Source organism: Artibeus jamaicensis, unplaced genomic scaffold, assembly GCF_021234435.1.
Source record: "Artibeus jamaicensis isolate MK-2021 breed Jamaican fruit bat unplaced genomic scaffold, CSHL_Jam_final scaffold_369, whole genome shotgun sequence".
In the NCBI taxonomy this organism is placed as follows: Eukaryota; Metazoa; Chordata; class Mammalia; order Chiroptera; family Phyllostomidae; genus Artibeus; species Artibeus jamaicensis.
The window spans coordinates 10,491,182-10,506,701 of NW_026522042.1; the positions used below are offsets into that span (position 1 = coordinate 10,491,182).

General features: G+C 40.3%; 1 protein-coding gene across 1 annotated transcript in view; it reads left to right on the forward strand.

The window, feature by feature from the left end:
• Window positions 1-5,937: 5,937 nt before the first annotated feature.
• The window catches only part of NUP155 (nucleoporin 155), a 54,114-nt gene continuing 44,531 nt past the window's right edge, over window positions 5,938-15,520 (forward strand). The window contains exons 1-4 of the mRNA XM_037129017.2: window positions 5,938-6,222; window positions 8,458-8,595; window positions 9,320-9,416; window positions 12,527-12,597. Coding sequence (XP_036984912.2) covers window positions 6,066-6,222; window positions 8,458-8,595; window positions 9,320-9,416; window positions 12,527-12,597 — 463 coding nt within the window. The 5' untranslated portion in view covers window positions 5,938-6,065. The remainder of the gene's footprint in view (window positions 6,223-8,457; window positions 8,596-9,319; window positions 9,417-12,526; window positions 12,598-15,520) is intronic.

A 15,520-nucleotide genomic window follows, 5' to 3' on the forward strand; every position in this document is an offset into this window, starting at 1 on the left:
TTTGCGTTTTGTCCTTTCTATGAGGAAATTCCCACAATTTTCCACCTTTTGAGCGTATTTTTAAAAGAAATACGTATTTACTACATGACTGAAAAGTACTCATACGCCAAAAAGTCCTGAGTAAGTAAAAGAGTTGTCAGAAAATGCTCTAAAGCTTATACTCTTAGCCCGAACCTCCCTCGGGTTATTAGCCATGCTTATAGTTTCCCAGTCCACCGCAAGGGTTCCCAAAGCACTTCATTCACTTCATTATATTTTCCGTTTTCATTGTCTTTTAATGTTTTTAAATTTTTATTGCATTTTTATGCATTACCATTTACCCACATACCGTCTTCCACCTCTTTCACTTGCCCTATTGGTTTTAATTACTTTACAACACGACTCCCTGTATATGCTGTGAACTAATGGCATAATATTTATCTACATAACTCTGAATTCTAGCAAAACCATGTGTAAACCTAATGATGTTACTGAATGCAAATATTTTCATGAAGTTACTCATTAGCACCACTTCTATCTTAATCTATCTCAAATTATGCTCTATCTATAAACCCTAAATGATAGTGATCAAGTTTAATAACCTTTCCATTGCTCTTAAAACACAAAATTAGCACGGCCTCCAAAGTGTTCTCAACTTGTTTCTATTTTCCACCACGCCAGTCTTTTGGTTCTACAAGAAGCCTCGGAACATGACGTCCTGAAACTCTGACTCTCCACCAATCCCATGCCCTTCATTCAACCCCACTCATCCTTCAGGCCTCAAAATAAACTTCAATCCTCTTGCAAGCATTTACAGACCCTGGCAGACCTCTAGGTTAGGCCCCTTTATCTATCATATAACCTCTTCCTCAGTGAGCACTCAGTGCTTGTTAAATGAATAAAAGAGGGAATGGCCCTGGCCAGAGGGGTTCAGTTAGTTGAGCCTCTTTCCTAAACTGATGAGTCTCAGGTTCAATTCCAGAGTAGGGCAAATGCCTGGGTTGCAGGTTCAGTCCCATGTCCAGACAAGAAAGAAAGGTAACTGATGGATGTTTCTCTCTCACATTGATGTTTCTCTCCCTCCCTCCCTCCCTTTCCCTCTTTCTAAAATCAATAAGTATGTCCTTGGGTGAGGATTAAAAAAAAAGGAATGAAAGAATAAGAGAAAGTAGGTGTGAAGGCAAAAACTACTCCCTTTATTGCAAGATGTTATATAACTTGGCACAACCACGTTGTTTCATCCTTATGGATGATTGAACTACAAGTGTCAAAAGTCTATGTGAACTCCAATTAATAAGGGTAACAAAATAACTTATTAATGCCACTGTCTCTTTTCTGAGTACAGATAAACAGGACTTAGGTAGCAGAACAGAACTTCATGAATGCAGCTCATTATATAACCCATTACCCCAAGCTGTTTCATCTTCTCATCTCCTCTGTAGTCAAGAACTTGTAATGGCTTGAGATGATATGTAATTTTTTTAATTGAGGCTTTAATTTTAGAGCAATTTAAGGTTCAAAGAAAAATAGAACAAGAGGTACAGAGGTTTCCCATATACCCCTGCGCCCACACACATGCACAGCCTCCCCCATTATCAACATCACCCACCAGAGTTATAGCTGATGAACCTACATTGACATAATCACCTTAAGTACATAGGTTTCAATCATGGTGTTGTACATCCTTTGAGTTAGGACAAAAGTTAATGACAGGTATTCATCTTTATGGCAAGACACAGAATATTTTTACTGCCCTAAAAGTTGTCTATGCTCTGCCTATTCATCCCTCTTCCCTACCACCACCAAACCCCTCGTATTTGTACAGTCTCCATAGTTCTGTCTTTTCCAGAATGTCATCGAGTTGGCATCATGCTACCATATGTAGCCTTTTCAGATTGGCCATCTTAGTAATATACATTTAAAGTTCCTCCATATATTTTTATTCAATGCTCATTTTTTTAGCACTGAATAATATGCCATTGTCTGGGTGTACCACAGTGTACTTATCCATTCAATCTCGAAAGAATATCTTGGTTGCTTCCAAGTTTTGGCAATATGAATAAAGCTGCGATAATCATCAATGTGCAGTTTCTAGTACAGAAATAGAAAGTATGGAAAGTTTTTAGCTCCTTTGGGCAAATATCAAAGAGCAAGATTGCTGAATCATATGTTGAGTATTTAGTTTTTAATAAACTGAAAAACTGTCTCCAAAGTGCTTGTAACATTTTGCATTCCCATCAGCAATGATGAAGGTTCCTACTCTCCAAATCCTCATGAGCATTTGGTGTTGTTAGTGTTCCAGATTTTGGCCCTTGTAATAAGTGTATAGTGGTATCTCATTGCTGTTTTAGTTTGCATTTCCTTAATGACATATGCTATAGAACATCTTTTCACATCTAAATTGCCATCTGTTTATCTTCTTTATCAAGGTGTCTTTTTAAAATCTTTGGCCCATTTTTAAATCAGATTGATATCTTATTGAGTTCTTTGCATATTTTGGCCTGCAGACCTTTGTCAGATGTTTTTCCAAATCTTTTCCCTCAGTCTGTGGTTTGTCTCCTCATTCTCTTGACATCGTCTTTCACAGAGCAGAACTTTTTAAGTCTACCTTATCAATTATTTCTTTCATGGATCATGTCTTTGGTGTTGCATCCAAAAATAGCCATCAGTTTAACCAAGGTCATCTAGGTTTTTTCCTATGTTCTCTTCTAGGAGTATTAGAGCTTTACATTTTACATTTAGGTCTTTGATCCATTTTTGTGGAGGATAAATGGTTTGTGTCAAGATATTTTTTGGATGTGGATGTCCAGCTGATCTAGCACCGTTTGTTGAGGAGACGTCACTGAAGCTGCTTAAGATTTTAAACTACTAAGTGCTAGAGGGAAAAAATGGAAAATGGAAATCATCAACCAGTGGGAGTAAATAATCATACACATCACAGAAAAATCACAGGAAGATATATTTGCTTCTGATAAAAGATAGAGGGAATAATTGTACCAATGGAGACTTCCACATTAAACCATTTTTTCCTGGTTTGTTTGCATGAATGTCATAATATAATTGTTAAGCTTTGACTTTTTGAAGCAAAGTAAATTTATTCACAAATTTGAAAGGCAGAAGAGCACAGTGATAAGAAAATGAATTCCAGAACCAAAATGTCTGGGTTCAAACCCTGGTTCTGATGATACAATTCTGACAGTCTTGAGCTACTCAGACTCCCTGTGCTTTAAAAATCTCACGTTAAGTGGCTAATAAGAATTAAATGAGGACTGCTGTTTGAAGAAGTGTTTTGATATCACCACTCAAGTTTTCTTCTGTGTGAAATGAAGCTTATCTCTCCTCTCCTCACTTCTCCTCTTTCTAGTGCAGTTAAAACCAACCTCAAACAAAAATGATGGTGATGCACTGCACTGCTTTGCTGATGTGCCCCTGCACAAAGCACCTGGAGGACAGAAGTGCTGTATCAGTTTGATATTCCTGGCACGGTGCATTGTGTTCAGTTTCAAATACCCGTGGCAATTTTGAGAAAGAAGAACAAAGTAGGAAGGATCACAAGACTTGATATCAAACTGTATTACAAGGCCACTGTAATCAAAACAGTCTGGTACTGGCACAGGAACAGACACACAGACCAATGGAACAGAATAGTGAGCCCAGAAATAAACCCAAGTCTCTATGGTCAATTAGTATTCAACAAAGGGGGCAGAAGCATAAAATGGAGTAAAAATGACCTCTTCAACAAATGCTGTTGGGAGATCTGGACAGCTACATTAAAAAAAAAAAAAGAAACCTGACCACCCACTTACACCATACATAAAAATAAATTCAAGGTGGATAAAAGGGTTAAAGTTGTGACACCATAAAAGTACTGGAGGAGCACATAGGCAGGAAAATCTCAGATATTCCATGCAGTGATATTTTCACCAATAGTCCCCTAGAGCAAGAGACATAAAAGAAATAAACAAATGGGATCTCATCAAAATAAAAAGCTTCTTCACAGCTAAAGAAAACAGCGTTAGCCTGACTGGTGTAGCTCAGTGGATTGAGCACAGGCCTACAAACCAAACGGCTGCGGTTAGATTCCCAGTCAGGGCACATGCCTGGGTTGCAGGCCAGTTCCCAGCAGGGGACACACAAGAGGCAACCATACATTGATATTTCTCTCCCTCTCTCCTTTCCTTCCCCTGTAAAGATAAGTAAAAAAAAATCTTTAAAAAATTTTTTGAAAAAGAAAACAGCTTTAAAATGAAAAGAGAACTCACGGTATGGGAAAACATATTTGCAAATGATACCTCAGTGAGGGTTTTATCTCCAAAATATATAAGAACTCACAGGACTCCATTCCAGGAAGACAAACAATGCAATTAAAAAATGGGCAAAGGACTTGAACAGACACTTTTCCAAGGAGGACATATAGAGGGTCCAGAGATATATGAAAGGATGTTTGGCATCACTAGCCATCAGAGAGATGCAATTTAAAACCACAATGAGATACCACTTCACACCCGTCAGAATGGCCATCATAAACAAAGCAACAAACAACAAATGTTGGTGAGGGTGTAGAGAAAAGAAAACCCTAGTGCACCATTGGTGGGAATACAGACAGGTACAGCCGCTATGGAAAACAGTATGGAATTCCCTCAGAAAACTAAAAATGAAACTGCCTTTTGACCCAGCAATTCCACTGCTAGGATTATATCCTAAGAACCCTAAAACACCAATCCAAAAGAACCTATGCACCCCAATGTTCACAGCAGCACAATTTACAATAGCCAAGTGCTGGAAGCAACCTAAGTGCCCATTAGTAAACGAATGGGTCAAAAAAACTATGGTACATCTACACAGTGAAATGCTATACAGCAGAAAGAAAGGAGCTCCTCCCCTTTGCAACGGCATGGTTGGAACTGGAGAGCATTATGCTAAGTGAAATAAACCAGACTGTAAAAGAAATACCATATGATCTCTCCTATAAGTGGAATCTAATCAACAAAACAAACAAGCAAACAAAATAAAACCAGTGACATTGAAATAAAGAACAATCTGATGGTAGCCAGACAGGAGAGGGGAGAGGGATAATGGGGAGGCCATCAAGGAACATGTATGAAGGACACATGGACAGAGCCAAAGGGGGCAGTTCGAGGGTGGGAGGAGAGGATGGGTGGGGTGAGGGAGCAGCGTGGTGGGGTGAAAACGGAGACAATTGTACTTGAACACCAATAAAAAAGAGAAATTCTGCGGAAGGACTGGGTGATGTGTTGGGTGACCTCTATACTAGTCTCTCTACTATCAATTAGAATCATCAGCTCCTCTCTCGGTAATGAGAAATAATGCAAGGCAGCGGCCCCCTGCACGGAGTGAAACATTCATTAGACACCCAATTCTTCACAGTATCGGTCACAAAGTCAAACAGTAGCGACTCACAAATAGTGAGGATTTTGATTTACACTGAAGCCCCTAAGAAACGTGGTGAAATTTTGGTTCCTGTGTAAACTCTTTCCGACAACGAGCCACCAACTGGCCACTCTCGAGTTATTTGGAGCACCGAAGAAACTGACGCGCACACTCAAACAGCTGCAGTTGGACCCGGGAGGCTCGAGACACTAAGATCTAGCGCGCGCTGGACCCGTCCGAACCGGAGCCACCGGCGCCACCACCGACGCGGCGCCAACGCTCGGCTCCCACTCGCCCGGTCCCTGCCCCTCCTCCTTCCCTGTCCCCCACCCCTCCCCACCTCGGCCCGTCCTTCTCCTTCCCGGTCCCTCCCCCTTCCCCCTTCCCTTCCCCCGTTAACCTTCTCTGATTTTCCCCCTTCCCTACACCGAACCACAGCCTCCCTTTCAAAATTGCCGCCTCCCATTCGCTCCACCCCTAACGCCCGCCCCCCGGAACAGCTTCCCCTCCGAACTCCCAAAACGGAGCCTTCAAATTCCCCTCCCGAGAAACCGGAAGTGCGTCAGGCACCGGCGCCGACGCGCTGGGTTGGCGCGCGCGCCCCGAGCCGCGGGTCTGTGCTAAGCTCTTGGGTTTTTGCACAGTTCGCCTTGGCTTTTGACTATTTTCGGACACTGGTGTCTTTGATTTTCGGGATGCCTTCTTCTTTGCTGGGCTTGGCGATGCCGGCGTCCACGTCGGCCGCAGCCCTGCAGGAAGCTCTGGAAAATGCGGGGCGGCTCATCGACCGTCAGTTGCAAGAAGACCGCATGTACCCGGACCTTTCCGAGCTGCTCATGGTGTCTGCCCCAAGTGAGTGATCGGTGCCCGTTTGGTGACTGGTTTCTCAGTCGAAAGGACTCTCGCTGGACTCCCTAACTTGGTCCTTATCCCTAGGGTGGACCCAGCCAAGGCAGCTTGACATTCAGGACAGTTGTTTGCTACATTTTGAAGAGCAAAAAAGAGCCTGTGTTCATTTTTTTTTTTTGTCGTGTCCTTACTTTCTTCATTGCAGATGCTAGAGAGGGTAGGAGTGCAAAACGCACAAAGAGGCAAAGACCCCAACCTTGACGAGCTTCTTCACTGCCCCGAGTGTTTATGGCGCGGGTGGGGAGGATCGCCTGATCCAAGCCTCATCCTTGTTAATTACTCGTATTAGTATTAGAGTGAAACGGAAGAGCAGACGAAGTGAATCGGGGAATTTACCGTGTTCTCTGAAAGATATGATTCATTACGTGTAGAGTTAGTGTCATATGAAGCGCTGGGAGGTGTTAAAAAGAATTGCCAGAGAAATGAAGAGAACAGAGAGATCAGCAATGTTGATGGACAGGGAGGGTAGGGCAGAATTACGTGCCTATAAGACAGACCAGTGGCTGGAAAATGCTTTGTTAACGGTTTTGAATTATGGCTCCTCAAGGCATATGGAATTATGTAAGTTGCTAGAAAAAAAATGACTCTTTTATGAGATGGAAATTGGCGAAAAGCAGAGAAGTGTGAGGTAGAGACAAGATTATTGGTAAACAAGAACCAAGATTAAATAACCAGAATAATTTATGCATTGTAAACCTGAAAGACACCTCTGGCGATTTATAAAAATTGTGGTGTATCCATGTAATCACAGGAAAGACAAAAACATAGCAAAAAAAGGTATTTGTTCCTGACAGCTCCTTACCAGCGGGTCTGTCTTATAGAACTGAGTGTGGCCTGTTAGCCCTTCATTCTCCCCTTGAAAAGCATTGCTCGCTTTGAACTCCTTAGGTTTGAAAGCAAGATACAAAGCAAGACCATACATTCCGGTCTTTCATCACACCTGAACTGAACCCTTTCAGTCCACCAGTACACACACCCACCTCTTCAAACTCATCTCTTCCCCCTCTTCCATTCCATTCTCTGCCCCCCATTACAGTGACACTGAATTTAATGTGTTTTCCATGAGAGGACCACTCTTGAGGGTTTTTTATTTCACGTGTACCCTTCATTGTTTCTGGAATGTTCTTTCCTTGTTGACAAGTGATTCTTCCAAACTCCTTTAAATATTTCTTTGTGAAGGCTTTGCTAACTATTCACATCTTCACCAGTTATTCTGTCCTTGGTGTACCCACTGCCATTTAACACATGCACTGTTCTATTAAAATGTTTTAAGATTAAATGGGATTTCTGGGATTTGCTGGAGAAGATCCATTAGGGAAGGAGCAGACAGTGGTATAAATGAAGCATGGTTGGCCATGTTATGGCTAGTTGTTGAAGGTGGGTAATCAGTACATAGGGATTGATTTCAGTTTTCTCTCTAGTTCTATATATTTTAAGTTTCTACAATACATTTAAAAGTTGTGTCATGTGAGTTGTCCCCAGCATCTTTGTACTTCAGAGAGCCTGAAAAGGTGCCAGAGCTAAGTAGGTCATCAGATCTCAACCACACCTGGTTCAGGACTAGAAGTGCAGGCCTAAGAGGCCAGGCCACTCCTGCCCTTGGCGTCTAGCTCCTCAGGCACCAGAAAGGTTGCCAGGTGAGAAGCCTTTGTAGAGCAGTAAAATGCTGCTTCTGTGGTATTCGTTGTACTTACCTTGTTGGTCTAGGGGGGAAATCTAATGGAAAAGGCATGGACTGAGTCTGTAAATGTTATAGTGGAAGAGAAAATAGCTATTTTCCCCCAATCAATAGTTTGCCCACAATTGTTTGATTTAAGAATCACAAAGCAGTTATATGTGTGTGTGTGTATATATATATATATATATATATATATATATATGAATGTGTGTGTGTGTGTATTTTTTCCCCAGATGAGTAAAATAATAGAAAAATACCAGATGCCCTGACCAGTTTCTCTTTTATGAAGTATTTGGGAAAGATAACCTTGCTAAGTGCCCCACTTTAACATTGGAATTTCTCAGGTCTCCTTTGCATCAGGTCAAAGTGATTTTATTCTCTCTGCAGCTGTAGAACGACCAGATACACAATTTTGTTGGAGCTTGCAATGCATCTGTACACCCAGTTAATGTCCAATACATGACTGATTTTAAGCAAATGCTTTACTTTATTTTTTGTAGATAATCCCACTGTTTCTGGCATGTCAGATATGGATTATCCTCTACAGGGACCTGGTTTGCTGTCAGTGCCCAACCTTCCAGAGATCAGCTCTATCCGAAGAGTTCCTCTCCCACCTGAACTTGTGGAACAGTTTGGACGTATCCTATTGCGTTGTGTTTAGCACTTTAAAACTGTTTTTAATTGGTAGTCTCATTATTGTAATCCTGTCTTATGTTGGATGGGTACTGTATGTAAGTTCATTTAAAGGTTTTATTTAAAATACATTTAAGTATATAAGTAGTTTACCATGTGCTTAAAATATTTTATATAAAATTTAGTGTAAGATATTTCCTTTAAATTAATTTGTTTTCACAATTATTTCATTGTCTTATAACTACATAACATAAATCTTTGCTTATTTTTAAATTATGTTATTTATAAGTATTGCACATTGTCACTAACTGTGATTAGCATACCATGTGCTTTTTTATCTCTCTCGCTCTGATACAGTTGAAAAATCTGACTCAGTAAAACAGCTTTTTAATGTCAAAGTTGAAGGGTGTTATTCATAATCAGTATTCTTTTTAAAGTTCGTAATGGTACACACACACACACACACACACACACACACACACTACATTTGTCCAGAATATATTTCGAATAGTCAGATAGCATTATTAGGAAATTATAAATTAAAGTGTTTCTGTCGTACACCGTGGTTGTCATTAAAGTCATTTGAAATCAGGGTATTTTACTTGCTGTTTCTATTAAAAAGTGGGCAGGTCATGATTTTCTAATCATAAATTTTATATCAGATTCTTTGGAAAGAAGTTGAAAGTAGATGCGACTGAAACCTGTTTACCTTACATCCACCGACCTCAGACATGCAGTGTAACTGCATGATGGGCGTGTTTCCCGCCATCAGCAGAGCCTGGCTCACCATCGACAGTGACATATTCATGTGGAACTATGAAGATGGGTATGCACTGAAGGCCGCCATACTTTAGCGGCCCTTACATTTTGATTATCTTCATTGCTCCTAGTGTTCTGCTTATTAGACATGGCCTGATGAATCAATCTTTCATTCATCTAACATCCAGTCAGCGCTTCCCAGTGTGGGTGTCAGTCACGGGGAATGGAGTTAAACTAGGGAATCTGATGGCAGTTCTGACTGAGGGTCCAGAGTGCATTTGCAGCAGGCTCTGGGGTGATGCTGCCAGTCTAGGCACCGCTCTGAGTAGTGGGGTCTAGGTCCCAAGCTCTTTGTCCTTCAGCGAAGATAGTCTTTTAGTAATTCTTTGAAAGATGGTTTGACATTTTTAAAGACTTCTGTTTTCCTTGCATTTCTGTGGGATGAGAGACTGCTGATTTATAGAAATGACTTAACTTTTATAATTCTGGGCTTCACCTGTGTATAAATTAAATGTGTATAATAGAGTCTGAGGGAGGACCCAAGACATTTTTGCTTAAAGTTTATTGATCTGGTGATCTCACTCTTGGCTTTTTGGAGGAAAATTTGGGCTTTTCAGTACTTACTTCATCATATTAACTTTAGGTGGGGTATGGGGTAGGAAGGCCATGTTACTCTTGCCTCTGAGTAATTAATGCACTTATGTATACACACACTCAAAACATTGTATCACTGAATCAGAATTGACACTAAGTGAGAACATGTAGCTTAAATGAAACCATTTTTGTTTGCTGATCTTTTAAAAAAAATTAGACCCACAGGCATTTTTATTGAAATGTTACATAGTCATAATAGCAGTGGTGTTTACTTATGATTGTTCTCTACGCACCCTGAATTTTGCCCTAGTTTGTTATATTACCATAACTTACTCATTTTGATACTAAAGAATAAAACCTCTATTTAGGTATGGGTCTCATCAAGAGAACTAAATGCAAAAGGTTTTCAGTTCATTGAAAATTTTTGTATTTCCATTAACATCTGACATATTCATTTAACAAATATATTGAGCCTGTTGTGTCTTAGTTTTGTGCTAGGAACAGCACTGAATTGAATATGGAACAGTCTCACCTTACTGTGTGTTCAAATGAGAACTCATATAAAGAAAAATTACCTGAACACTGTGCTTATTGAAAGAAATCAAGGCACAAGTACTGGGTATAAATCTTTCATTTACAAATTTAATTCTGCAGACACCTGAGGCTTAGTTTCAGTTATTCCTTTAGCTTTTTATTTTATTTAATTTTTTATTTTTTTTAAGATTTTATTTATTTATCTTTAGAGGGGAAGGGAAGGAGAGAGGGAGAGAAATATCAGTGTGTGGTTTCCTCTCGTGCATTCCCTGATGGGAACTGGCCTGCAACCCAGGCATGTGCCCTCACTGGGAATCATACCACGAGCCTTTGGTTCTTAGACCCGAGCTCAATCCACTGAGCTACACCAGCCAGGGCAAGCTTTCTATATTAAATCCTAACTCCATGTGGATGATGCAGACACTTTTGTGCGTTTCATCATTCTCTGGCCCTCGGCTCCCCCAGTATCAGCCTTGCTTGGGAAGGAACCAGTTCCCAAGGAGCCTGGGGTGCCACAGCGGGAGGAATGGGAAGCCTGGACTGGCCTACATGAGTGGCCATTGTGGAGTTTTCGGTTTTGTTTGCATGGCCCCTCTCTGGTCAAAGTCCAGGTCATATTTTTTTTCTTGATATTTATCTTGCTCGGCGTTCTCTGTGCTTCTTAGATCTTTGTTTTGTTGTTTTTTATTATTTTTGGAAATTATTTCAACCATTATCTTCAAATATTTCTTCTGCCCCCTTCTGTCCCTCTCTCTTCTGAGACTTCAGTTGTGCTTTTGTTAGATCGTTTGGTATTGTACAGCAGATTCGGGGTGCTTTGTTCTGTTTTTGTTTCTCCGCTCTCTGCCCTTTTGGTTTCCATTTGGACAGTTTCTGTTGACCTAACTTCAGGTCACTGATTCTTTTCTTACGTGAAGTCTGCTGAAAAGCTTTCAGAAGACATTCTTTCTCTCCTGTGCATTTTACTTCGGACACTTTCAGTTACTCATTTCTTTTCATTTTCATCTCTGCTGAAGTGCCTTACCTGTTGATGCGTGGCGTCCACCTTTTCCGTTAAAACCTGTACCATGTCGATCATACTTGTTTTACATTTCCTGTCTGCTGGTTCAGACACTTGGCTCATAGCTGCGTCTTGTTCTGTTGATCGCTGTGTGTTTGGACAGCGGGGCTTGTTTCCCATCGCTGCTTTGTTCTCGCGCTCTCTTCCGGAAAGCCGGACATTGTGTGTGGGATAGAGGCTACCGAAGTAAACAGCATTTATCCTTAGAAATGGGCGTGTGTCAGGTCGTGTGATTTTTACTCACATGTGGGATGTAAAAGAAATAAACTCATAGACTTAACAGAATGGTGGGAACAGGAGGACACAGGTAAAGGGGGTCAAATATGCCATTGTGAAAGGTCAAGGAAGGAGACTAGACTTTGGTGGTACATAACAGTGTACAGATGTATTACTAAATTGTTCGGCTGAACATTTATATGATGTTATTAACCATCGTAACATCAAATTTACATTTACACTAAATGTAAATGTTACCCCAATACATTTAATTTTGTAAAAAAACTTTAAGGGGGAAATCAGCGTGTTTCTTCAATTGCTAGAGCCTAGCAGTCGGCCTTGACTGTGGGGGGAGATGACTTTTTCCAAGTCAGGACCTGGGCTGCGTTCACTTTGCTGTTCCTGGGGTCACCCTCAGTGGACCAGAGGCTTCACGTTGCTCCCGAATCACCTTGCACTTCGGGGGCAGGTGGGTCGCGCCGTGTTCCTGTTTCACCTGCTTTTCTGAAAAGGTCCTCTAGCTCCTGTCCCCCTCCCCGCAGTAGATGGCTGTGACTTGAGACTTGCACCCTGGGGGGCAGGTTTGGAATGGGGAGCAGCACCCCTGTGTTCCCGTGCATACTTGGCCTTGGGCAGGCCCTTGCGCCTGGGTCTGGAACCAAAGCAGTTTGTTTGCTCTTTTATTTGTCATTATGTTCTATACTTGTACACAGTATTATAAGACAGAACTTTTTGTTTATGTGTATAACATGTTTTTCTTCCACTACTGACAGGGGAGACCTTGCCTATTTTGATGGACTTAGTGAAACTATTCTTGCCGTGGGGCTTGTGAAACCAAAAGCTGGTAAGAAATAAATATGTATACTGATTAAGTTAGGTTTGTATGTACACAGACTTCAAATGTTTTTAGGACCAAATGACAACACATTTTAAGTAGTTGAATTTCCTACTGAAGTTTTGTTCAAGTCCTTCTGATTAGAAATAAAGTGATTAGGAATATTTAACACTTCCCCCACTTTATAATGGTATAAGTGAGTCTGCCTCTAAAATTATTAAACTATATAGTTCCTGGGTATAGTTTAATAATTTTAGAGGCAGACTTTATCTGGCTTACATTTTGTTACTCTTGATTTCCCTGAAGTTTTTTGGTATCAGGCATTTTTCATCACTTGCTGTAAAAACCATTTTTGTCTCTGCATTGTTTTGGTTTTTTTTGTTTTGTTTTGTTTTGTTTTTAGTTTCGATAGCCCAGGAAAGTGGGAACACAGTTCAGAATAAACCTTTGAGAAGTCGCAGGCATTGTTCAGCTCAGTTTTAACCTCACTGTGCCACATCTTTTACCAGAGCGACTGACAAGTACAGTTGATTGATTTAAATTTAAATGCATCTCTTTTTTAAAAATATATAATCATTATTATATTTTTTATATTACCATTTAGTCCCCTTCCACCCCCTCCCCCGGCGGTCATCACACTGTTGTCCATGTCCACGAGTCCTCCTTCCTTTTTGCTCAGTCCCTCCCCATGGCACCTTCCCACCAAAGGAGAGAGTAGGCAGAATTCACTTGTTTGCAGGTCCGAAGTAAAGCTCTTTAAAGGTCACAGCCATTTTGAAATTACAACAATTCACTAAATACAAACATGCAGTTCTAATGCATTGTTTATATGATTACTTTGGAAATGTATTTTTACATAGATTCTCAAAAGCATTCTTAACCTTGATTCTCTCTTATTGCTTATAGTTTAGTTATATGAAAATTAATAGCTATTGCTGCCCCCCATTTAATAAATATAAATTTTCCATCTAAAACAAAGAGTAAAATTTTGTTTTACTTAAGTGTAAATTTCATGGCAAATTAAAATTATGGTGTGGTCTTTGATATAGTAGCAAAAGTATTATCTTTGATAATCAAACAATTCTGATTTTGTTGTCAACAAGTCCTAAAAATTCTGACTCAGATGTGTGTTAATGTTAACAAAGTCCACATTTTACTTTGCCTTTTGCAAGGAAATATTCTTCAATTAAAGTAATTTTTTTCTAAGTCACTCAAGCTTTTGGGCAAAAGTCTGCCTTTTTGATGCTTCTATGTAATCAAGATCATGAAACCATGTTTCAATTTTATGATTCATTGAATAAAACAAGAATTCTTGTGTGTTTTCTAGCACTCAGGAATTTTTACCTTATGGCTACAGAAAAATTAACAAAGTTTAATCACACTTTTTGAGTTCAAGGAAGTGTTTCTCACTTATTGAGGAGAAGCCAGCTTCAGGCTCATCTCCCAGGGCGGCAGCTTAGCTGGACGAGCTTGCTGCTTTGGAGCAGTTTTTATTATGGTGATGGTGTGATTGTGAGTCAGTTTATTCACCTCATCTGTATGACCCAGTAAAGCTTCCATGAAAGTCAAACCTGCCATAAACTCCTCCCTCCATGTTATTCTTGGAATAGTCTTTCCTCGTCTCTAATAAAGTAAACCTGCCTCAGGTTTAATCAGCTACTTGTGCAAAGTCTGAACTTCTCAATAGAAGAGAATTACTTTATATTTTTCTATTTCTGGACAAAAATCTCTTGAAAAGGCACCAGTTTATACTGTCGTTGAAATTGCATTTGAAGTTGAAGGTTCTATTGGCCAAGTTTTTGGTGCCATGGCATGACTTTGTAAAAAGCAATGATTTAGGGTTCTGTTGAGTTTCTTCATCAAAACAGCAAAAACAGATTTATTGCAAAGGATCGTAAGTGTTCATATTTGTACACAAGTATTCAACTTTTTATTGGGCAGTGAAACTTTGAGCCATTCCAAAGACCCAAAGAACTATGGCAGTTTCTTAAAGGTGCTAAAAAGGTGCACTTTATTGATAAAAAGTGAGTTGACTAAAATGAGAAATGTCGATTATTTGACCCCATTGCATCCTGAAGGGAGGTGGCCTTCATTTTTACCAACTATTGCAAAATACTGGAGCAAATACATGAAAGATTTTTAAAAAGATTTTATTTCTTTATTTCTTTATTTATTTATTTATTTATTAATATTTTATTTATTTATCTTTAGAGAGGAAGAGAAGGAGAGAAATATCAATGTGTGGTTGCCTCTCATGAGTCCCCTGCTGGGAACTGGCCTGCAACCTAGGCATGTGCCCTGACTGAGTATTGAACTGCGATTGTGTGGTTCGTGGGCCCGCGCTCAATCCACTGAGCTACACTAGCCAGGGCAAGATTTTATTTATTTAAAGAGAGGGGGAGGGAGAAAGACAAGGAGAGAAATATCAACCTGAACATCAGTCAGCTGCCTCTCACACTCACCCCAACCAGGGACCAGGCCTGGAACCCAGGCATGTGCCCCGACTGGGACTCAAACTGGCAACCTTTCACTTTGTGGGATAAGGCCCAACCAAATGAGCCACAGTGGCCATGGCCATGAGAGAGTTTAGAGAAGATGAAATCACTTGACAAGGCACTGTTTTATGGACCTTTTCTACCATCCATAAAAGTCCGAGTTCCCTAAGGTTCTGTAATCAAAGGTGACTCCTTTGACATACATTTGTGACTGAATACTTTGAGATATGACTTCTTAAGGAAAGTGCAAGTTTTCGTAAGCTCAAGATTTTGGAATCGACTCATGAAATGTCAGGTATACTTTGAGGTCATTAAGATGGAAGGCCTGTGCCTTCAGCTTCCCGGCCTTGAATACACGACACTGGCTTTTAAGCCCCTTGATGTTCATTAGTGGAAGTAAGACCGGGTCATGCTGTAAGCCCTGTTGAGTTTTCTAC